Source organism: Fringilla coelebs (genome assembly GCF_963513975.1).
Source record: "Fringilla coelebs genome assembly, chromosome: 3".
NCBI classification, from domain to species: Eukaryota; Metazoa; Chordata; class Aves; order Passeriformes; family Fringillidae; genus Fringilla; species Fringilla coelebs.
The window spans coordinates 99,059,811-99,085,531 of NC_140030.1; the positions used below are offsets into that span (position 1 = coordinate 99,059,811).

At 39.5% G+C, this 25,721-nt stretch overlaps 1 protein-coding gene across 2 annotated transcripts; it reads right to left on the reverse strand.

Annotated features, from left to right (window-relative positions):
* Positions 1–1,490: 1,490 nt before the first annotated feature.
* Positions 1,491–24,559, reverse strand: ACTR2 (actin related protein 2). Of its 2 annotated transcripts, XM_084202337.1 has the most exons (10): positions 24,428–24,559; positions 18,702–18,812; positions 15,846–15,860; positions 13,594–13,809; positions 9,922–9,994; positions 7,940–8,076; positions 6,995–7,144; positions 6,177–6,322; positions 5,642–5,774; positions 1,491–4,519 (listed from the first exon to the last, which is right to left on the reverse strand). In XM_084202337.1, the coding sequence occupies exons 1-10, from the start codon at positions 24,473–24,475 to the stop codon at positions 4,349–4,351; spliced, it is 1,200 nt and encodes a 399-aa protein (XP_084058463.1). In that variant the 5' UTR covers positions 24,476–24,559; the 3' UTR covers positions 1,491–4,348. The 2 variants fall into 2 exon arrangements, with proteins under 2 accessions (XP_084058463.1, XP_084058464.1); XM_084202338.1 differs by lacking the exon at positions 15,846–15,860.
* Between the last annotated feature and the right edge of the window lie 1,162 nt (positions 24,560–25,721).

The following is a 25,721-nucleotide window of genomic DNA, read 5'->3' on the forward strand; positions in this document are numbered from 1 at the left end:
TGGTTCAATGGGCTGCAGCACCAGCTTACAGGAAGGTAAGCAATTTACATGGAGGATGTTATTAAAGAGCTATTTTAATGTTATAATGCAATGAAGAAGCAAAATTAGCAGGCTGTTCTGAATAGAAGGGTTTTTTTCTTGAGGCTTATAATGGCAAAGTTGCAGTGGCTTAGAGCACCAGGACAACAAACGAACCCAATAGGAAGGAACAAGCATAGAACAGCAGGGCCCAAATAAAGCAAAATTTTATCTGAAATACTTGCTGAAAAAATCCAAATCCATTTTCTCAAATACCATTCTTATTAGAACATAGAGGCAGATATACCTGGTTTTAAAAAAACCAAACCAAACAACAACCAAAAAAAAAAAACCAAAAAACCACCAAAACACCCAAACAAGTTAACAAAAACAAGCCCTCAAAACTCCACACCAAACCAAACAAGCAACCACCCCCCTTAAAACTACAAACTAGATCTAGAAACTAGATCAAAACTAAATCTTTCACAGTTTTAGAACAGCTAATGGCACTTGTTTGTGGAAAATAGCTGAAGTGCCCACAGGGAGGAATTCACTACTGAAAAAATTGACTAGCAAATGTCGACTGAGCCATATTTAGTCCTTTCCACACAAAAGCCATGTCAGGCAAAACAAATGAAAGGGGAGGAGCAGGGACCATGCATTAGTACTGAGCAGAGGTATAGCCAGATGAATTTATTTTTTCCTAAGAATGCACAGTGATGAAACACAAATTTGGGGTTAAGGGTGGCCTTACTTTTTTTCCTATTAAAATCCTGTGTATCTACATCTGTCCCTAAGATGACAAGTGTTTGACCCAGCCACTGAGGCAGATGCATCCAGAGCCAAACTGCACATAGTTGCTCCATCTAAGAAAAGCAAGCCGTTATTCTACCAGGAACAAGATGCCTGGGGAACATTCCTCCAGCCCAGCATGTGCAATGAGCTGGGGGAAGAAGCTGATTGAGTTCATTTCTAAAGCCAAATAAATGCACCGTGAGTGGTGGACAAGTCACTAATCCACCTAAGTCCTTCTAAACACAAAAGGTCAACCCCACATGCACTTTTTCTATCAGTTAAAATCAGGGATGCAGGTGAATTAGCACATGCAGACACAAGGCCAGGGAGACCTTTCCTAAACAGGGCATCATTATATAGCTTCTGAGCTTAGCCAAGGATGCTGAGGTCAATACAAGTTGAGGGCCCTTCCCATTTTGCAGTACAGAGGTTGAAGTAGAAAAAGATTCCTGTCCAACGATAAGGATTCTTCTTCTTTTTAAAGAAAAGGATGGAGGGAGTAGAGTATTGGCTAAAGGATGGAGTATGACAGCAATCAGTAGACAACACGTTATTTTGTCATGTCAGATTTCCTCAGCAAAAGCAACTCATGATGGTTTTGTGATGGAAGTTAAGTTAGAGAAAAACTGACAGAACTGTGATTTCCCAAAGGAAACAAAGCAAACATAATCTACTTTGAAAAAAATCTGATTTTATTTTTGTATTGAAAAGACCTGTCAATTTAAATAGATGTTTATTTCCATTCATGGTCTCAACCAGTGTTGTGTGTTAACATTATTCAGAACTGTATAAAAAGCCATCTGTGTTACATTGGTTAACATCCTAGAACACTGGGGGAGGGGAGGGTTTGAAGCAGCTTAACATTAAAAATAGGATGTTCTCAAAAAACTTACAACTGATGCGGCATCTTCTATTCTAATTTTAAAGGAGCTAAAGCATTTTGCAAATACAATTCAAGTTATTTGGTCTTCAAAAAAACTTTAAAACCAGATTGCTTTCATAGCAGTATTGAAGCTGTCAGCTGAGAGAACACACACACAACATTCTTGTGTGTGCAAACATACATGGAGAACCACACTGAGCACAACTGGAACACCCCATTCAGTATCTGGATTACAAATGTGTTCCTCTGAATCCATGATCACAGTTAATTTAAAATGCTAGTCTCTTTTTTTAATATATACATGGTTTCTATGGAAACCCAAGATTCTGCACAATCAACTGACATTTATTACTCATGGTGCTGTGAAGCTCTCTAGTGAAGGGGCCAAATTCCAAAACCCTTACTCAAACATGCACATACCTCACTGAAGCCAGTGGACAGGGGAGAAGATGGTTTAGAAAAGGGGTTGCAGGGTCAAGATCTAGATTTGAAAAACCACATGACAGATTGTCATTTAAAAAAAGGTTTTAAGTCATTCTTTGGTTTATTTCCATGATTCCCAACACTGTCTGAAAAGCCCAGAGACAGTCACATGAGAAATCATAGCTCTAAAGCAAGCCCACAGCATTTTTAAGTCTTGTGTATTAAATGTTTAGAAGACTACAGGAATTCAGAGTACCCCTTACATTCACGTCCCCAAAAATCTAGTAACTGCTTAAGTGCATGCACTGAGGCATGACCGGCATGCCTGTAAATTCGTATTGTTCAAGTTAAGAGTAAATATAGCTGCAAAAAACCCCACCCACCTATAATTAAATGGTCATTACTAGCAATGCTATAGTGACTGTCTTGTTATTAAAGAAATGCAGACATAGCTTCTGCCCCTTTGGCTCGCTCAGCCAAAGGAAGCTGTCTGCTCAATTTAGAAAGGAAGCACATTTTAAGAGTCCAAGGGAGTTTAATATTTCCACGTTTCTGGGGTCAATTATTAATGTAAAGATGTAGACAAATGGCAGTATATGAAAGCATCTCTCATACATTCCAAGGTCTGGAAGTCAAGAGCAGATCTTGACTTCCTTATCCTTAAATGTTATGGTAGGCTTTGAAAACCAGTAGAAGTAATATAATATTTCTATGGAAAGCAAAGTAGAACTAAGTCTAGCTAGCATTTGTATGCAAGCAGTTTTTGCTATGCTTAATGTAAGGCAGATTTTATTGCAACAACAGTTACCAGTCTGCTATAGGAAAAAAACACAGGCAACTATACTCAAAGAAGGTGGCTGATAATTACTAGTGACAACTTCTAGTTTTTAGAACAACTCAGCTTTAATGTACTTTCTGGAAACAGCATTTTCATCACTGGTTTTCACTTCCTTCCCCATCCCATGTTAAGTATCAAAAATCAAGACTGGATAAAATGAATTGTGGCTATTTACCAACTAACATCTTCTATTCCAATATTATTCTTAACTGGAACAAATATAAGTCATTCTTTATAACCTACTGCCACTGGTTGTTTATAAATATCTGCTTGCTGCAATAAACACTGGTCATTGAAATATTCATTTGCAGTAACTACTTGGCACTAGGTTAATATACTTGTAAAGTTTAATGAAAGTGCTTCTGATGTACATACAAGCACTTAAAACATCAGTCTTTTTAAAACTTAGTTCTGGGGCTTTAAATATTTATAGTTACAGTTTTCACAAGCATTTCTGAAAGTATTAAATCTGTTCAATAAGTTTAGAGGCTCCTGTCTCAGCATATCTAAGTTTTTTCAACAATTACAGAACAGCTAATTTAACATTCTTGCTTCCTATGCTGAGACAACACAGTACCAAAATTTAGTTATAAAGAGGCATTTTTGGTCAGGCTGACCCCCCCATCTGTCCCTTAACAAAAAAGAAACACAGCTCAAACCTGTCTCCTCTCTCCAGAAAAAAGACACCTAAGGCCACAAATGTACACTTGCCAGAACATCAGGTGTTTCTCCATTTGTGGCAACTGTACATTCCCACTTAGAGAAATACAGTCTGAAGGCCCCACCATCACCGTGAAGGATGAACCACCTAAGAAGCCAGTTTAGGCAGCAGTGCATATGAAACCACATTACATCAAAACAGTGTGTTAAAGTCATTCCAGCTACTTCATCTAGTTTTTAACAATGTTTAATCAAAATTCCTAGTTGCAGGAAAGGAAAAAAAACCCAACTTAATGTAGAGAGAGGCATAAAGATGCAAAGATAACCACCACAATGATCCAATAGCAAAAACTCTTGTTTAAAGGTTTTCTTATGCTAAAAAAGGCACACAACCCTTTGTGAACTAGAGACAAAAGCTAGCAGGACTACAGCAATAAACCCAGAAGAAAAAGCCTACCAGAATTACCCAATTGCCTACTGGGAGGGAACAATGAAGTAGACAGGCTGCTCTTGCTCCGTTTTGTTTGCAGGGAAGTGGTCAAATTTAATAGTCAAATTTAGCCACATTAAGAAACATTTAACAAAAGCTACCCCAAGAAACCAGAACAAAACCTGACGTTTGGGTCAAAAGGCCACAGACAGGCCCTTCCATAGCATGTAGCTGAGTGAGTTCAAAGATTGGCAATGAAAGAAAAAAGCTTTAGACATGTGATGGGAACAAGCTTTGGGATTTATCGAACAGTCACACCAAGCTTCTCCAGCACACGCACTCCCTTTTCTTGGTATTCTTGTCGGGTCATCCAGAAGTTGTCTTTGTCTTTCATGATGTCTGCTAGAACAGCACCCCCCAGAAACACCATGTGCTTCCGACGAGGGGGATCTTCAATTCGGATCTTAAATTTCTGAGGAGAAGAAAAGAAATCATTACTAGGATTCTTGAAAGAAAGCCTTGCAAAATAAAATTGGGCTTTCCACCACAACAGTGAAGTGGAAACTGTCTAGTGAGAAAAATGCAACTAAAAAACTGAAACGTTAGCACAGGGCACTCTGTGTAAGTTTCCAGCTTGCACAACTGAAGTAAAATAATGACTCTGTATTGCAAATTACACACAGCTACTGACACTTACCCAAAAATTGTACTTTCAGTATATCAACAAAAAACCCAGGATTGAGAATACTGACAGAAAACTAGAGACCCGATTTCTGCATTTCAGGAACACTATTAAAAGTGAAATAATTCCTAATCTTTGATGGCTGAAATTATCAGAAGTAACCAAATGATCAAATCACAAATATTTTAGAATTATACCAATTTACACAATCTACACCAGCTTAACTAATTAATATTACCATAACTTCTTCAGTGCTCAAGCTCTAACTTCAAGTGCTACAAAGAGAGTACAAAGCTATGACTGAAGTACTGTCTCAGATGTAAAACATTCTGTTCAATTGAGTCATTCCAAGAAGACCTTCAGAGAACACTGTATTAAGAACTAGTGAAGTTCAATTCAGTTCACCATTAGAAACTCCACTCAAAGGAATTTTCAGTAACATGCGTGGCTCTTGCCAGCTTATCACAGTAACAAATGGAAAAGGGAAACTTACTCCACCTGAAAGTATGTTAGAGGAGCTCTAGCCTCTCTTACTTTTGAGTATTTCACTGGTAAAATGAACCAAAATTTTCACAGATTAAAAAAAAAAATTATTTTTACTCAATGACAACTTGAAGGCACAGAAACTCCTTAGCTTTGTTTAACCAGCGTTACAATTTGCGTCCTGTTATTTCTCAGCCTGCTTTACCCAAGACTTCGGGAATTACCTGCTACTAGCCGGGTCTAGAAGGTAACCTTATTGCAAGCGTGTACAAAGCAAAGGCAGGGGTGTGAGGAAGGAGGGGCAGCGATTTCGCAAGCGGCGGGGAGGGCCACCCGCAGCCGCCTTCATTTCTGACCCCCTGGTTCCCTCTAGCGGGGATTCAGGAGAAGCCTCTGCACCTCCGGCTGCAGCAGCCACCCCATACCCACCGAGAGCTTCTCCACATCTCCTTTCAGAACTCGTTCCAGGTAGAGCTGTTTCAGTTCCCGCTCCAGTCGTGAAGGCAGCCCAGGGTACATGGTGGACCCTCCAGACAGCACAATGTGCTTGTAGAATTCAGACCTGACCCAAAAAAAATGGTCTTTGTAGTGTTCTACCGTTTACTCTGTACCTGTAAAGGTAACTGTAGGTACCTGTACAGACAGGGAGTCAATACAAATCTAAAAAACAGTCACTACACAAAGACAGACTGTACAATTTCAGCAGACCTGCTCATGCTTTCCCAGAAAGCAGAAATTAAAAAAAAAAAAAGTGCTTTCAAGATTTTATCTTTGCTCATTCTTACTGAAATAGTTTCCAGACAACTGGTTAAGCTCCAGAAGCTTAGCCTGAGCCCCATTCCCAGCATAAACCCTTCTCCCAAGAGCACACATTAGTGTCTAGAGCAGAAGATGTTACTCTGAAGATAGTTCCTGCGTCCCACTCCTGTACCCAGACAAAAGATTCTAAATGTTCTGCTCGTACCTGGTATCAATGTCAGCAGCCTGGATGGTGTTGAACAGCAATTCAGCCACACCAACCCCCTCGACATTGATTAAGTGAGGCTGGAAGAGAGCCTCCGGTGCCTCAAACCGTTCTCCACCAACTTTGATAATCCTGCCATCTGGGAGCTAGGGAAGAAACAATACCATTGAAAAGACTACTTTTAGCCACTTGAATGCTAAAAAAAAACCAAGAGGAAATGACCTACATTGCTCCCAAATGTTTTAACACAGGAAATTGTTGATAATTGTCAGCACTGCAAGAAGTCATTCAGTAGTACTAAAAGAATACACAAATTCTTTAATCACTCTGCAATTCACTTGGAGACATCAGGGACCAGACACATCTTTCCTTGCAATACCAACTCCTAGTATCACAATTTTAAAAATTACCTTACAGCAAGAATAATGCTTTTCTGCAAATTTTTCCAACTGTGATCACAAAGTTTCCAATAAAAGCAAGTTCACCTTTCCTGACACCAGATATCAGTCTTATGTCTCACTACTGCATGGATGAAACTGAAACAATTTCATATGCTAGAGTAAGTCCACTTTCTCTACAAATTCCTGTACTATAATAAAATTTCAAAGATCTACAATGACAAAACTGAGTACAAAGATTTACAGAAAATATGAAAAGAAAAAAGGCTGTAGAAGACTTTCCCAGAACAAATTAATTTGATTCTACAGGCTGAGAGGTGAGCTACTGCCAAGAAAAACTGTGAAGAAATGAAAGCTAAATGCTACCTGAATTTAAACCTAAGAGGTTTGGGACAAGGAGAACTGTCTTGAGACACTCACCGTGTAGGATTCAACTAGAACTGTGGTCTCTAGTGCCAGCTTCTGCTCCTGTTCAATGTTGTATCCCACGTAACACAACTTCTCCTTGATCATGCGAACCGTCTCAAAATCAGCAGAATGGTTGAAAGCATATCCTCGCAGCAAGAGGAGCTGCAGGGAGCACAGCAGGTTAGCAGGAAATGAGGGGAACAGTCCAGATCTCTCAGTAGAGGGGTAGTACATTTAGACACATATCTCTGTTCCCCTCGCCTTTTTGGTAGCAAATTTGGGTATTAAAGAGAAATCCATCCCAGTGTATCCATTATCCCCAGAAAAGCAGCAGTGTTACTCCAAATGGGAAATTTTCTTCGTTACAATTTTCAGCATAACCAGAATAAAGACAAATGAAAAAAAACCCAAAATAATTCTTATCTTTAGAACTTCACTTCAGAACATTCCTGTATTCCAGTTTAACCGTAAGATTGGTCAATCTAAGATGTTGTTTATGTTTAAAATGCCCAAACAAATGAATTATCTATCAAACATGCTCTCTTATTATAATTATCAGGGAAGAATCACTGCACTATTTTCCACACTGCAAGGAAGTCTTTCTGAAAACAGATGACTAGAGCTGAGAGAATACAATTTAGCTTTCACTTTAGGTGAGAAAGCCAACTTTTGAGCTTTTCCTTCCCAAATATGGAATAAATTCCCTTCCTACAAGATTGCCACTAAGAAAATGTGATGTCTCTGAATAACACCAATATCATCACATGTGATTTAGATGAGGAAACACATAAGAATAGACTGAAGCAACACAGAGAATACAAGAGTTCTTAATATAATTAACATGAATAATAAAGGGAAAATACACAGTTGTTTCTTGCCGTCAAGGGATTTTGACTTGAACCAACATACCTCAGATACCACCTCAACCTTAAACCCTCTTCTTCCCTCCCAGCTTACCTTAATGAGGTACCTGGTGATATCCCTCCCAGCAATATCTAACCGTCTTGTGAGGTGAGGGAGGGAGAAACCTTCATAAACTGGGCAAATGTGAGTCACACCATCTCCAGAGTCCACGACAACACCAGTCAACAGACCTAAAAGAATGGGGGGAAGCACAATTTTATGACACTTTCATAAATAGAGCAGAACAGCAGCAAGTTTTTCACTGTAGACTTTTCCAACCTTTCTTCCCTCAGTCATCAGTAGATATTAAACTTCAGGTTTTCATAGTAACAAATGCTTTCACACAGTTTTTTAAAAAGTATTACTTTTACCTAGATGTTTAGAACTCTACCACTCAAAATTTTATGTGGAGTTTTGACATCTTCAATTGCATTCTAATTAAAGGGAGTATCTAGGCTCATTAAATGCTTATTGGGCCACAAATTCCTCCACAGATTCAGTTGTGTAATCTTATATTAATTTCTGAAATTTGAAGAAATCTAGAGATATTTAAGCCACAAGTTCACCTTGTTAAATTCTTAGGACTTGTTGATTTTTACTGGTATACAAAAACCCAAATACTTTCATAAGGTAGAAAACATTTTGACTATACAGCACATGCCTAATATTTCCTCACACAAGTGGCATTAGGCTGAATGAAATCCACTTTCTTAGAAAAAAAAAAAATCAACTCTCATAAAAAGTTTACCACAAACTATTAAATTCTAAGCTATACAAAACAGATATCATGAACATGTAGAAACAGAAGTTTCTATACTTAGGAAGCAAAAATCAATGATGAAAGTTCATGAGAAAACAGTTTTATAGTTTCTCACAAGCTACCTAAAGCAACAAACCATATTTGAACGACAGACCCTAGAAGTGTGGTGCACTGAAATGAGGCACATCTCTATATAACTTTAGCCACTACTTTAATCTTTGAAGTAATATAAATAAGTAGGATGTTTTAAAGGACCTTTTTTTTTTTTAGTTTTCAAAAGCAAATGTTTGATTTATGTGCCTTGATCTTTACATCTTAGAAGGTCTTCAGCTTTGTTTTAGATGATGGTAAGTAGAAATACTGCAGACTGCTCAAAGTTGTCTCACATTGTTATTCACAAAGTAATTGAGCACTACACAGGAAGGTACATGTAAAATTACAGCAGAATTTAAGACTGTAGATTCAGTTACTTAAATATTTGTAAGGAATCAAACCAAAGAAACCCAAGGGGAAAAAAATCCAACACCACAGATTGCAGAAAATAAAATTAATACTCAGGTTTGCAAACGTGGTTTTGGTTCAAGTAATTATATTGACTCACATGGCAGAGCCACGTTTCCAGCACCACATTGCTTTTGGTCCTGGACAGAGACACTACAGTGACACGTTAATGAACGTGGATATTTGTGTCCTGCTACGTGACAGCTCAATACACCAAGTCACCAACAAACAGATGCAAGGAGTCATGGTATTAGAACCGATGTCTTGAGTAACTTCATAAAATCCTAGATGGACTGAAGTTGATGGTAGAATTTCCATTGAATTCTTTCAATCCATCATTTTCTGCTCAGGTTAAGGACCATTTCAATTTAGTTTATCTACAGCAAAAGACTCAACTTTTTCTTTTTCCTCCCTGAAAATAGTGTAAAAGTCACATGATCACCTTCTTGAAATTACTCTTACTTATGGTAAAAAGTTCTTTCTTTTTCATAAAATTCAAAGTAAGCTATTAAGACTTGATGCCAAAGGCAAAATAATTACACCCTGAAAGAGTAAGAGTTTTGAGGAACCAGGTTTTTGCATTTATCCATGAAAATAACACCAACAGTGGTACCTAACAATAGTTCCTCACAACAAAAAGCAAGCTGTCAGTCAAAGCAGAGATTCCTTAGAGAACAGCATGGAATTAAGCCAAGACACAGTGATGCCATGATGCTACTTTGGCTCAGCAACACATCTGGAAACTAAAGAAATTTTAGTTTTTAATTTTGCCTACCTTGAGCATACAGAGTAAGAACAGCCTGGATGGCTACATACACCCCAGAAAACTGGTACGTCTCAAACATAACCTGTAAGATGAAGGCAAAAAATCAGCTTCCAAAACAGGCCAAATACCTCAAAGAAATTTCATTGGTGTTTGAAAACTCTATTTCCAGAATTTTGGTTTTTTACTAATCAAGAACATTTCCCAAGAATTTTCATCACAGAGATTCCACAGGAACATTAGAAACCTATGTGCTTTGGGACAGTAAGAAGTACATTCAGTTCTGTATCTTCCCTGTTCACACCAGACAAGCCAGGTGAAATATTCCACATCCATTAAGCAACAAAAGCAAACACAAGAAACCCACACATCAATTTTTGCAGCTTTACACAAATTTTCACTTTTCCAAAGTGCTTAATAAGTGGGAGGCAGTACTTGTAGACCAGCCAAGCAGTTCAATACTGAAGTGTGACTGGGGAATAAAATGTTTGTTTAAGATGTATGCTTTAAAACAAAATTCAGGCATTTTTTATTCTTCATATTAAGCCCCACAGATTTTGTACAACTGTACATTATGTCAAATAAAGACCACACTCCTTCATATCTTAATCTAGAATGAGCCCAGTATATCACAGGTTGCTTTCTGGATCTGGACCGCCTTCTTTCCTTCTTTAAAGGGCAACCAATGACAAATTTTTTAAATTTAGTGTAAAATCCACTACAGAGAAAAGACTGCAGGTTTGCAGATTTCATACTGAAACAGGAAAACTAACTCATTGTCTTGTACACTAGGTTTCCCTAATCACTGAACAAGTTTCAGTTAAGAAGCAGGACAGGATTAAAGGATATAGAGTTTATAGGATCTTATCTTCTTCCTAAACACAAGAAAAGGCCAAGTAAACAAATCATGCTGTACAGCAGTTTTCCCCTCAATGAGCTTCACCAGGAAAAATGGATGAACTCTGGCTATTCCAACACATACAGAAGCTTTGCTTTTGCTACCCTGCAGCCTTCAGAACCCTTCTGCAACTTCTAGGATTAGAAACTGATTGAATCCAAAGTGCTCCCACAGCTCAAGTAAAAGATATCTAAATATTTTTGAAGAAAAAAGCTGATGCCTGACAATTTTAGAATTCTGAACTATTTAAAGAACCTCCTCCGTTAGAACAGTGTGAAAAGGAACAGAAAGGGAACAGTTGAAAGGGCAGCTCAAAATAGATCCCCTTTGAGTAGTCATTGTCTAAACCAAACACTATTCCAATGGATATTTTCAAACAGCCTGGGTGCTTATTAAATCAAAAAATAATGTAAGAAAAATCAAAATTATCACCTTCATACAATAAAGTCAATATTCAAATGGCACTAGTTACTGCCCTCACATGTACCAAACCCTAAAGGCTTCTACAAAACCTTTTATAACCTTTGGGAGTGTTGTCATTCTTTCAAGAAAAAAAGAAATGGATTCTCCTCTGCATTACTTTATTTGACATGGAAAATGCCTTGACACAGGGAATGTATGTTAACAAATCGTGAGATATAAATACTGAGCAATATGTTTCCCTGAAAAGATTCTTCTTCACATAACAACAGATTTTTGATTACCTACAAATGATGTTCTAACTGGGTACAGAAAGAATGAAAAACTGGGAAAAAATGTAAGGAACCCTAGGTTGGTTTAGATGGAAGCGACTGCGTGCCCGAGCATCTCTGCAGCTTCTTGATTTGCCACTACAGTCTGGCTGCTTCTGAGGGTGTTACACAATGAGAGTGCAGCAGATGAAGACCAACAGTAAACACTCCATTAAACTGAGGAGCAACCCGGGTCTTTTACGTGCTATGAAAGGAAAAGCACTTTTTAAACATATATTTTACAATATAGGTGACGTGTGAACACTTGCTGCCTTACTACTGCAGGTGGGCCTGACAAAGTGATGAAATGAGGAGAGAGAATTACTGGAAACAGAATGAAGGACAGCATATATAATTATCTATCATCTTGCTATGGTCCAGATGACTAAGCTTTTCTTCTAAAATGTTACTGCACTGAATCCCAAAATGCAGAGACATTATGATATTTACTGCAAGCTTTAGGAAGTATCTTCATTCAGTCCTCTGCCTCATAGTGGGCTCACCTTCCTGGAAAGGAGGAGGCTACATCAAAAATGGAAGGAGTATAAATACATTACAGTTAAACCAAATATTCCAAGTTCTCATAACATTGTGTTCCATTAAAAACATTAGTAGAAACAACGAGCTTCTGTGTAACTCAAATTTAAATTTAGAAAAATGGATTCTAGTTCTCACTAATCTTCTGCATCATGATCTTTCAATGTTATTCTTGCATCTTGCAAGATTAAGTATCTATGGTCTCTGGGGTAGTGTTTAAAAGGCAAATGGAGCTAATGCAAATATTCTATCATAATTCAGAGGCCATACTAGACTCTTGAATTTTTGGTATAAAATTACTTGGCACAAGAATAACTAAAATCTATCCTTTTGTATTTACTAGGAGAGCAGAAACAAGAACACTATTGTCGACAACTGAAAAGCAAAGAAGCCTGGACAGGAAATAGAGCCATTCCTGCTACATGGAGGCCACCCAGAATAACCTGCTCTGCCTATCAGACCACAGCTGGCTGATATGCAGTACATGATATTACTAGTGCTGCAGTACCTGGTACTTAGGTCAAAGGACCTTAATGTCCACAATTGCAGAAAAAAAAAAAAAGCTGAATTTAGATTGCACACTCTGACTTATTTTTCACTTAAGTTTTCCCAACTTAGACTTCATTTGCTCCCTGGTCACTGAAAGAAAGGATTAGTGCAAATGCATTCACTGCCAAGTTGAAGAAAGCACTACTGCAGCTGTGACATCAAAAGTATTTTAAAGGAAAGGTGCTGATAAATGGAAATTCTTAACAGACTAAGGAATGATTTTGGGGAAATATATATATATACAAGCTTTGATATTCAAACTTATATGAATTGAAAATACCTATGATGCTTATGAGAAAAAAAATCAACAAAATAGAAAACTAAACATTCTGTTCCCATCAAACATTAATACTCTTCAAACCTGAGTCTTCATCACAGGTAAAGGACCTAAGCAATATATATCTGACAACCTACATTGAATACAAGGTTCAGCTGGAGCTTAGATCACCCAGGGCAGCACTTTGAGACTGAGGATGCAAGAACCAGGCTTTCCTTCTTAGAAGGCTTTCATTGATAATCCCTTGCACTAATTAAAGATTAGTGCATTGGCTGTCATCACACCTTTGTCTCAACTACCTCCAACAACACTGCTCCATCTGGTAAGCACCATCTAGCTCCAATCTCCTCTGTATTACTGGCTTATACAAGTCCAACTCATTTAAAGTAATTAACATTCATCCAACAGCTAGTAATCAACGTATCCTGGGTATGTGAAGACAGACATGTATTTCCAATTCTGTGTTTTAATGCTGCTATTAATGCTTGAGACAAGAAGCCTGCTTACAGCTTGTGAATGAGATCATCTGGTTTGAATTTAGGCACAGTAGCATTCATGCCTATGGCTGAGAACGGGTTTTGGTTAGAAAACAGAACTGCTTTGCTTCAGACAGTCACTGTGTGTTGCTGGAACAAGGAATCTCTTAGCAGTGCTCCAATGACTGTGTATCAGCTCCTACTAGACACACATACCTCCACAATCTTCTCCCTATTTTTAGTCGGATTCATGGGAGGCTCTGTGAGTAGTATTTTACAATTTTTTGTGTCAATATTAAGTTTTTCTGGTCCAAACGTATAATCCCAAAGGTGCTTCATATCATCCCAGTTTCGAACTATGCCATTCTCCATCGGATAATTCACTTCCAGCATCGATCGTAATTCACTGGCTTCATCACCAACCATCAGATCCTGTAAAATTTTAATATAAAAACATGTCAGTGTTTACAAAGTTTTCTAAACACCAAACTCCTCAAGAATGACAGTGAATTGCTTCAGCCTGTGTCCAATGTTTTCTTAAACAATGCCCATATTTTTGTATCACTTGCAGGTACTTAGGAAAGAAGTAGAATATATTTCCTGTAATATTTAAATTTGGCTCTTACCCATCCCACAGCTTTTCCAAAATAAACATTATTAATTTGATTTTTTTCAATTAACCTTAAAGAAACCAATAAACCCTGTTAGAGCTAGAGACTACAAAGACTTTTAAAGTACAGATGTTTCTCCACTGACATCTTCAAAATTATTTTACCAAATACTAATTTCTAGGAGCCGAGATGCAAAACAGCACATAAGGGTAGTAGGTGGGACTGGCAGAATATTTTTCCATGCATGTTGCAAATTTCTGTGCACAATACCAAAAAAGGAATAATGAGTGGTGAATAAGCATACCGAACAGGAGCAAAAGCAAATAAGAGATTATAAATTCCACACCAGACATTAAAAGAAACAATGGTTTACATATTGCCTGTGTCAATAGGGTGTGAAGAGACACATCTGAATATAAAATATAACCTCGTCTGTTCCTTGCCAGAAGTCCCAAGCCAGAAACCCCAGAAATGCATTCTTGCACAAACACAACCAACTAATGCAATTTGTATAGTCATTTCACACTGATTAAGCAATCTGTTTATTAACGTTAGTTATGCAAACATTGCACATTCAAATTAGTAGCATCGCATCTTCTCCTTTCCCACGTATTTCCCACAGGAAGTATGCACAGTAACATCTTATCTTTGCTCCTTATTAAATCCCATACTTTTCTAAAGAAGCCTGAACTGACTCACTTGTACTTAGGCTGTAAGAACATATTTCTAGGTACCATTGGCTGTGTCCATAATAATATTAATTGGGGAAAAAAAAAAAGAAAAGCCAGCTGCTTCATCCAAACATATGCCATGACAGTTTGCAGTTGCTGTAGCACAGTGGAAGTGAGGGTTACTCAACCTACTATTCAATGCCAGGGGAAAAAAAAGATGCACAAGAAAAATCTGGCATCTGGTTTATAATGCCTATTTTTGAAGTAACCTAAGCAGTTGCTGTTGACTATTTTATAAAAAGGAAGTTAATTGAAAATAGTTTAAGTAAAACCATTCCTCTTTCACCCCCTCTCCCTGACAAGGTGTTTTATTTGTTTTCCCTTGTGCAGCAGATCACGCTTCAGCTCTTGACTGTACAGAAGACAAAAGTCAAGACTCCAACACTTTCAATCCAAAGCACTCAGGTGAAACCATACTATGAGAACTCCATCATGTAGCCACATTACTCATGAGAATTTAAGACAACACAAACTCCACCAGTTAGAAGAATCAGAAGCCTTTTTTGTGCACTGTTCTTTGAGGCCCCAAGCTGCTCAAGAGGACACAGCCCAGGAAAAGCCGCTATTCAAAGGTGCAAAGCGAAAGTTGCACAAAGCTTTCACATCCTTTTAAAACAAAGCTAAAGGGCAGAACAATTGTTCTCTCTCAAGAACATCAGCACTAGCACACTAACAAACACGTACACTTGGCAGTTGAAGAGGAAGAAGGACAACACAACCAAATTTGCAGAGAGGAATCGGTATTGTGGCATCCAATATTTCCACCATTTCATTACTCAGTAATATCTAACTGAAATCTGAACGTTTCTTCAAACTCTTGGTTTGTTATGTTAAATAGAGCAATTTCTACTGTTAAAGATGCTGAGTTCATGTTGATCTTTCAATGTTATTCTTGCATCTTGCAAAACTACAGGTTACGTAGCATTTAAAAGCAATACATAAAATATTATCATTAATTAGTTGCCAGTAAACCAAAGCAATGAACAATGTCCAAAATAAGTATGTATTCAAATGTAAAATGTAAGACAAGACAAAACAATGAATAGCATTTAAAAAATAACATAACAGCTACTAGGTCTCATCAAGCAAAAATGGTAAACAAAAAGCACAGGGGCACCTCACTTACCATCATTTTGTTATTCTACTTCAACAGGTCAAGAAAGGTGAAGAAAAGGTAGAAGCAAGAAAGTCAGAAAAGGCCTAAATGAAATTCTCAAATTATTTTAAGTACACAGTAGAATTAGGCTGAAAAGAGATGCATGTACAGCAGGAAATGATCTGAGTTAGTTTAGTTAGGGCCAAACTAACATTATCAGGACATCAGATTAAATTTCCTGTTTAAAGGAAGCTATTGCTACATGTCAATGGTAAGTCATGTTTAGGCTTCCTAGACTGCAAGCAAGATCAGTATATCTGCCTATCTCTCATAAACAGGTTTCTGTGTATAGATATTCCGTAACAGTGGAGTTTTACCCTGGGCTAGGTGTATATCTGAACTAGACAAGACTCTGCACAGGACAACTGACTAGCTCTGACAATTGCTAAATTTAAATTTTATTTTAAAAATCCACTTAATATATTCAAGAACTGAAAACTACTCCTTTGTACTGACTTATTAATACCCCCCAAACCTGCTGCAGCCTAGTAAGTCAGGAAAGGCCAAGAGCAATATGTATGCCTCTGGATTTAGCTGCAATTTTAAGCAAAATAATCCCACTAATAAGTGAATTCCTGAGTAGGAAAAATAGCTATATCCCTGCTGCTAGCTGAAATGAGAATCCATAAGGAAAATGTGGTCAAAGCAGCTTGAAATTGGTAACTCAATGGATGATAACCACTGTTTTGATCAGCTTCCAGGCTCCTTTTACAGATTTCTGAATTCCACAGGAGTGTAGTTTTCCTGAATAGTTTTCAAAAGTTAAACTGATAATCTCCTTGCTAGCTTCCTTTACTCAGGTTTAAACTTATCCCAGAACAACTCATAACGTATGCCTAGAATTAAATTTGGCATAAAACTCATCTGTTAAAATACATTTTTTTAGGAAATCTGCAATATTCTCATGAAGAAAAACAGCACTCACACTTATCAAGTCTTTCTAGTGTATTATCCTACTGGGATACCCAAAGTGCCTGTGGCAGAGATTTCTTCTCTTGATATATTGCCTCCTTAAGAAAGGGTGCCAAGCTGTTATAGGCAAATGATATAAAACTATTAGAAACAATCTAGACACAGTTTATACTCTTTGAAATACACCCACGTGATCCGTGCTCAAGCAGAAGACCAGCAATGCATGCAAGATGATCGTTTACAGGTTTTTTTGCTGATCTCATAGCAGTTACCAACTTCTACATCCTGTCTTTTCAATGCACCACTATCTGTAACAATATTAAATTATCAGATAATCAGAAGATACCAAAACTGATGGGGCAGGCTGTATTGAATTAGCTAGAAAGAAAACATGACTTCAACAGTGAGATTTCATGCAAGAAAATTTTGGGGGGAGTTTACACTCACATATCACTGCATAATTTCATAAAACTTTACCAGGACCACCTTTAAGGAGACTCCTCACATTAAGTTCAAGAAGATACCCAAAGAAATACCTCTCACCAAATCTTACTAGAGAAAGGATTATGTTTTCTGTCTCTTAAAAAAAAATCCTTTTTACTGTGAAAGGGAAAGATCTCTATCCTCTAAAACAAATTGTCCTAGCTGATACAAGGTAAAGCATTATTGAGATACTAACGAGACAAACCCACAGTCACATTTTGGGAAGCTCTAGCATCTTTCAGCCTTTGACTTCCTTGTATGGCCTTCTGCTGATACTACAACCATTTCAGAGGCAGAAGCAGAAACCTGACAACTCAAGTCCTCCTTGTCAACAACAGGGTTCTGAAAATAAGGAACAAGACTAGACTGATTTTTTTTTTCCCTCTTCCTAAACTTCTGCTCAGAACGAATAAGGAAAGCAAAATTGAAATCCTGTACATGTGTGGTCCTACCTAACCTTTACTGACCTAAGTGGGCACTTCTACAGTTCTGCATTGCCTCCTGCTTCTCCCTCACTCTCCAACTGAAGTTTGCACCATGGTCTAGTAAGGCAGTCATTAGTTTACCTGACCAAGAAATCCCTGTTTTTCAGCTGGATCAGCTCACTAAAGCAGCTCACAACACGCCTGCACAAGCAGCATGACCAGCACAAGGTGAGAATTGTGTGGCTAGGAGCAAGAAGGGAGGACGTGACCACATCAGGGCCAAGACATTTACCGAAGCCTATATAGCAGAAACAACTAATAACATTTGAAGTGTTACTCTCTAATTACAAAATAAGTGAAAAATTATAGCTCCCTGGACTTCAGAAAATGAATTCTCCAACAGTGGTTCTCCCCCCATGTCTTGGAATAATGCCCCAAGACACAGCAACCTGAACAGAGCCTCTCCATCTCTAACTGGTGTGGAGAACCTATGTCCATCAACAGCAAAAGGAAAACAAAAACCATAGAAACAATGAAACGCAAACACAGCCAAGGTTAAACATCTCATACAAGATCACAGATGATCAACTCTGAGTAGAAAGCAAACCATACAGAAAAAACCTGGAAGCTCCAGCAGTTCTTCAGCACTGTCTCAAAATCCCACATGACAGCTTGGTGACAGTCAGTCCCTTCTGTCTGATTTCTGCCTTCTGATCTTGACACCATTTGCATTATTGGCATTTGAAGCCCCTTTTTGCCCAGAAACACTCAAGCCCTACCTGCTGCCTCCTCAGGTGCACTATCTGAAGGCCTCCAATGCTTTAGATTACCCTCTTCTTAACTTTGTAGTTTGTGACAGGCTAAAATCCAATACAGAAATGAATCAAGAGATACTGAAACAGCATAAAAGGGAGTTAAGGAAAAAACATTTCCAAACATTACACAAGTCAAAAGCTGCCCTAAATATTTTTATCTGTCAAAAAGAAATAATAATAAAAAAATTTACCTTGATTTCAATGTTTCCTACTTTAGCAGTTGATCTTATAATGGGTCTGCCAACCAAAGCTGGAAAAATGTGCTCAGGAAAATTCGAGCCTGCATAGCCACATTTCACAAACTGAAAAGGAAGAAATAATTTTATTAGAATATGCATTACTTTTGTTTACAAATAGAAACCTGGTTTGGGGTAAAAAATTAAAAGTCCAAATTTAAGAGCATGTGCCCCACTGGAAACCAATTTAATTTATACTTTCAAATAAATTTTACACATTTTAGATGATGCATAGATTTTTTAAACTGAGTAAAAGTATTTTCCAGAATGTGTTTTGAATCAGGACTATCAAATTTTTGATAAACAGTTTAAAATTAATAGGTACATTGCAAGGTGTAAAAGAGTCCAGCGTCTGAATTTGGATTTCCTGCCACTCTATTAAAAAAGACCTCTAGCAAACCGAAATCTGTAATTTTGTAATGGATCACCTTATAATGAGTACCTAATGAAACCTAATTAAATCACTTCTCCAATTAGAGCACATGGTAGCATAATGAATTACACACCAGAAAAAGCCCCAAAAGCTTGTGAATTCAAGTTTTATACTCTTATAAAAAGTGCTCAAATGTGAACTAGCAATTCAGATGGATTTCTCAAAGTTTTGTAATTTTGAGGCTTTCATTTAAGGATAAAGTCTGCTGCAAGCACTTCTAAAACCAAGAGCACAACCCAAACCCCAGATGATGGCAGTTCACACCAAACAGGATATTCTGAAAGAGTGTTTATTACCCAAATATATACAAAAGGAAGCTTTATATCACTGGGTTCCAAGACAGTATACACACTAAGAAAACAATGACAATTTACTGAACAATAAAAAAATATATAGTCACTAGAGGAAGTTCAGTCGTAAAATGTGAACTTTAAATGTGCCAGCAAGAAGTTTAGTTCACAGGGATCAGCAAGTTGTGCTCTTCAGCTATCCTATTTTGATAGGGTACTTTCATGTATCACACTCTACTGTTCCACCTGCAGCTCATACAGAGAAGACTTCTCTTTTATTCTGATGCACGGTTTGCATGCCAGAACAAAAGCATTTTCTTCTGCAAAATCACCCAAGCATTGAGGTGCAGCAGCAGTAACCCAGCACCCTGGGATCCCTTGGGTTGGAGGCAACCTCAGGAGCTGTCTCATCGAACTCTGGGCTCAAACCAGTCACCACTGAATTCTGAGCAGCTTGCTCAGAGCTTGGACCAGCTGGCTGCTGGGAACCTCCAAGAACAGGCAATTCACAGACTCCATGGGACCCTGTCCCAAAATGTAATTATCCACTGCAGGTTGTATTAAAAGCCATCTGCTAGAATTTTCCAAATATTCGCCGAGTTTTCTGAGGCAAGGTCTGAAGACTGCCACTGGAACAATTATCCCAGAAGAGAGTACAGCTAATTGCAGCTGAGAGGAATTCTGTCATTACACTAACGGTAGCATGAGAAGTCACTTGTGCTGCTGCTCGTAATTATTCACCTTACTGCAGTAAAAAAGGACACCTGTTGTAGAAAGAAATTTAGAGAGCTGGTTACAGACAAAACCAATAGATATTTTAATTAAAGCTGGGGTAATAGAGGGGAGAAAGGATTTTTATTTTGCTTTTTTGTGACCCTAGTTTCTTTCACTCCTTCAGTGCTTGCCCTCCAAAGGCAGGGCTGTTTGGAATACCTGAAGAATGACACTGTACACAACTCATTTGACTCATTCTACTTCAACCCAGAATACTCTGAAAAGGCAAGTATTTATCAATTCTTTTGGTTATGCTAAGGCCAGACCTGCCTAGGAGTTGTATAGATCTAATCTGCATTCAAGAATGCAGTGCTGCTATGAGAAAGCAAAGAGCAGCCACAAGCACTTCTGGATTGCATACCTGAATACACCAGTACATCAGAACTAACAGGATAACAAATATCTAAATAAATCTTTAAAACTTAAACTCCTGTAAAACCCCCTCAAGAAGCTCCACTACTCAAAATTTTAAACGCCCTATATTTATATAGCAACCCTGATGAACGCAAGCAAAACAACTACTGCACAAAAATCAGCATCTCTTGGGCAACCTTTAGAACGCCTCTCAGAATCACATACAACTATACTGACCTAAAAACTGCTGACCTACAAAACCACAAAAATTCTTACTATTTGATAGGAATAGTAACTTCCAGCCTCTTTTTGCTTTAAGATCTTGATGCATCTTCCCGGGAAATTAACAAATTCTAGGTTTTAAAAACAGACTGTAATTTCTCCAACCAGCCTAAAACACAATCAAAACCAGATTTAATCGGTTTTGATTTGGCACACTACAATGAGTGAGAATAAGCTTGGACATTGACAGTCTGTTTCCTACCTCTTTCTGGCCAGAACAGAGAGCCTTAAAAATTACATTTTACAAAGTCTGATAGACTCTGCCACAGACAGAAAGGACAGAATTTTAACTTGCCTTCAAATTTGAAATTTTCCCTTCCAGTCTACATAAAAATCTGGGGAAGATAAGAACAAGTGAGCCTTCTTTGTCAGCTTTCCCATAACGGGGACATCCCCACTGTAGTGTTCTCCCTGACACTATCCTGAATATTCAGCTGGTTCAGTAGGTTTGTGATCACTAACATTGCCTATCATGGCTGAAGAAACAGGCTCAGTAAAACCACCAATAGGAAAATGCACAGATCTGTACAATAACAGACTTTGGACTCTTAGATTTTTTTGAAGGGGTACAGGAAACATAAGATACCTCTCCCTCCTGTCCCTTACAGAAAATCCTTCAAAATCTTCAAGTAAATGTTATGAACTGCAGTAATCTGGAACAGCTTCTCTTTTCTAAGGCTCAGCATTAAACACTCACTGTTCTGCTACTCTCAGTTTGAAACTCTCCAATTTAAGTACAGCGCACTTGTTTCTCTTCCACCTCTTGTCACACACACCCCTCAAGCCAATTATTGAACAATTTCAGTACAATACTCATGTTTCCAACAATAACACAAGCACTCCATGAATTTACCCATTTCTGCAAGAACTTAATCATCATTTGTTTTTGCACACATTTGCTATACATTCAGAATGTTCTAAGAACAGCTATTTAGCTTTCCTGTGCACAAGACCATGTATGTAACAATTTTGACCATATATAGTTTCTTCTCCATTTCACTGTGGTTTATACCGAGTCTTTCACTTCCTACTGAGTCATCAAACACTAAGAACTTGCATGTATAAGTGTTCTTTCAAACTAAAAGAATGAGGAAGCTTGCAAACAAGTCACGTGACTGGTTTTAAAATGAATACTAATATTCTTATCACATCTCCGTGCTTGATCCTTTCCACTGATGCAACTCTCAAACAAAAACCCTAAATACAGTTACAGCAATTTTACAGGCCAATAAGTAACTTTCTGACTTTCTGTTTGGCCTGTAACAATAAGAACATCCACCTCTAACACTCGAGATCTTTAAGGTGCCATTGCCTGCCTCCCACACCACATGTTGCAAGAACTTCCTTCAAGTCAATCACCTCTTCCTCAAAGATAGGCTGCTGCCTATCATCAGAAGTCCTACTGCAGCCTAAAAAGAACAGTAAATTTCAAAGAAAAGCCTAATGTTAAAAATTTATTTGATTTTTCCAAAGATATTCTCCCTTTTTTATCTATAAGTTTTCTGACACCTGGAAAGAGATTTAATTTCAATCATGCTTTTAAGTGTGAGATATCAGAAATAACTCTAAAATAAGACATCTCTTGTCACATAGGCAAAATATTATTATCAAAATACTGGTTTGACAATATAGAACTACTTGATATCTCAACATGCAATTGAGACTCAAAAGCTTTACTGAATGGAATTTTTGTCCAGCTTTGTTATCCCAGTCCTCGTTCAATTATCCCAAATCGACGTGAACCTTTTGAGTTGACGGATTTCACAATTACTTCTGACACTCTGCTCTCCCACCCAAGGAGCTCTGTGGCTTCCAGACACACATTGTTCTGCCCAAAGGCCGAGACAACCCAAAACCACACCAGCTGAAATGACACAGGCCCCTCCACTGCACCATGAAGGCACCTTCCACTCTTGTGGTTATTTATATCCTGCTGGTCCAACTCACCGAGGGGAAAACTCTATGGATCCAAGATGTCTCTGGAATTCACAGCACACACAAATACCCAGGTTGCAAAGAAACGTGTGTGGCATACCCAGCTTGGGAAATCCAGTTGGAAAAATTGCTTTTACCCCCTATGTCACACCTGAGAGCAGCCAAGGCACTACACTGCTGTCACCACCAATACACTAAACATGTTATAACTCAGTGATTATTGCCATATAAAGGACCACACCAATGGATGAAGCTCTGATTTTTTTTTTTTAATCTGGGCCTCCCAACAGGAATATTAAAAAAAAAACAAAAAAAACAAAAAAAAACCACCCAACAACAAAAAAACCCTCAAACTAAAAACAAACAAACCATAAAGCAGCTAAGCAGCTTCCACATGTCTTTGTAACAAGAAAATGCTATCTCTCCTTCTTTCCTTTTTCTAAATGATAGTGCAAAAAGTGCCCAAAGGCTCTGAACTCTAGCTCTATTAAAGATAATTTTTGCTATATGTGGGTTAACAAAGACATCAAAACTGTCAAATCCCTGAACTGTCAAATACAATGTTCTTCCTGAACGATTCTAACAATTTCAGATGCTAACTGAAAAACCCTGTCATTTAGGATGCTGAATCTCTAATAAAATAATCCTTTGCTTCAACTATTCTTTCCTAAGCTTATTAAAAAAAAATTATTTATTGCAAGCATCCATATATATTAAAAGAAAACCTTTTTTTTTTTTTTTTTTACCATTCAAGAGATCTTAATGCACCACCAGTTAAGGTAACTCTCCACATAATACTGCTTTACTAGGGGAAACCCTAGACTGCTAAAAAAAATTACCAAGGGGAAATATCCACCGATAGCATCTGATCTCTTCCTGCTTTAAAATGGTATCTTTTTCACTTCCTGCCAAGGTGCCTCAAGCCTGACAAAAGGATGGATTTCCAGCGGGTGCCTGTACGCTTACGAGGGCCAGAAGAGGTGGAAAGGATGGGAGAAAACCTTTCATTAAAAAAATGCCAATTTGGAGGTACGTGGCGGATCAGAGAGGTATTAAGGAAAGGATGATGCTCTATTTTGAACAGCAGCTGCCAAAAAAAAAAAAAATCAAACAAAAAACGCCCACCAAAGCCCCCAAACATTTCTCTAAACGAATAATCCTCCAGACACAGGACACATCCTAACTGCTCAATGCATAATGCGCTCATTCAGAATTTTTAAAAATCGGTATTTTTGTCTAAACGCGCGTTGCTACAGGGAGACCCGCTCAGGTCACGTAGAGAAATCAGGATATTGACGGTAAAACGAGAACGCCGAGGGGCTGGGGGCGGGCAGAGCCGACCCAGCACCGCAGAGCGCCGGCGGTGTCCCCGGTTCGGGAGCACGGGCACACCCGGCCGAGGGCCGCCGGCCCCCCCCGCCCATTCATTCCGCGGGCCCGCGAAAGCGCCGGGATGGCGGCCGGGCCCGGCGGCGGCAGCAGGGCCGGGCGGGCGCGGCCCGCGGGCGGTGCCGGCAGGAAGCCGGGCCGGGTCCGGGGGGAGTCACCCGGCTTCCCCTTCCCCTCCGCCCCGGCAGCAGGGCGGGTCCCGGCAGCCGCCCGCGGAGACTCACCCCGGTGCCGTTGTCGCACACCACCACCTTCCTGCCCAGCGTGTCCATCGCTGCGACACCGACACGGCTCCGCACCGGGACCGACACCGACCGCGACACCGGCACCGCCCCGACCTCCGCCGGGCCCCCCGAGCGCGCCGCCCGCCGCGCGCGCACGCCGGAAGCCGTCAGCGCGCGCCGCCGCCCCGCCCGCCGCCGGCCCCGCCCCCGTTGCCATGGCGGCGGCGGCGGGGGCACGGGGGTGGCAAAGCGGCCCCGAAACCGAGCCCTCGAGGCGCCCCGAGGCTCCCCGAGTCACCCCAGCTTGCCAGGTCCGCTCTTTGTGTTCGTCTCCTATCGCTACCGAGGCGGGAAAGGGTCACCTGGGGGGCCGCTCGCCTTCCCCCGTCACGCCTTCCGCTCCCTGCGGGGGTCTCTCTCCCCGCTCTCCTCGCACTGGCGAAATCAGGCCGCTCTTAAGCGCTTCTGTTTGCCATGAACGTCGTGTTATTCCGCAGCTCGACATCCCGGAGGAACTGCCACTCCTCACAGGAGGCCTTGCCCAGGTCTGCCTGGCGAACAGTGTGCATTTGAGTGATGGGTTCTGAAAAAAGGAAAAGATAAGTGTGATCTGCTGGCTCCTCTCTGCCAGCCCAGTATTTGTACAGGATAAGTATGACCTCCTGCATTGTCTCTGGCAGCCCAATATTTGTTTATTGTGTTGCCGCAAATTCCACTGACTTCCACGAGAAGTCAGGAACAAATGCCAGGTTTTTCCCTTCATGCCATGAGCTGTGTCGGTCCACTATGAGCAGCAGCCTGTTACAACCGGGTATCACACAATATAACCACGAGAGGGGTTGTAGAATTAAGGGAGTTCCACATTGTGTGGAAAACCACGCTCTGAAAGGCCAGTGTCTGCAAAGGAGACAGAGGAATCCTGCAAAAATCAACTTTATTCGAATAAAAGGAGAGAGCCCAGTGGGCCATACCCCTGTGGGGTTTCTCTCCACTTTTTGGATGATTCTCTCCACTTTTTGGATGAAGGAGGATGTTGCCCTCCTTCTTTCCTCAGGTACAGCCTTCCCAAACCATCTCCTACATATTCCTCCTTGAACGTGTATCCCTCCCTCACTGTGCATTGCATGGCCATTAAAATTAACCATTAGCTCACCCTGGGCTGAGAAGTTAATACTCATAAGTCTGTAAAGTCTGTGCATTTTTCCCCAAAGTTCAGAAGTTCAGGCTGTGCTTCTCTCTGCAACAAATTTGCACGGCTTGATGTTGGTAAGGACCCCACACCCATTCTTCCAGA

Bases quoted from the DNA above. Each gene is read 5' to 3' on its own strand.
- ACTR2 (XM_084202337.1), bottom strand. From the start codon at position 24,475: ATGGACACGCTGGGCAGGAAGGTGGTGGTGTGCGACAACGGCACCGGG. The intron at 7,145-7,939 runs GTAAGCTGGGAG...TGCTCCCTGCAG, and splicing joins TCACCAGGTACCTCATTAAG to CTCCTCTTGCTGCGAGGATA. The intron at 5,775-6,176 runs GTACGAGCAGAA...TTTTTGGGTCAG, and splicing joins GCTGCTGACATTGATACCAG to GTCTGAATTCTACAAGCACA.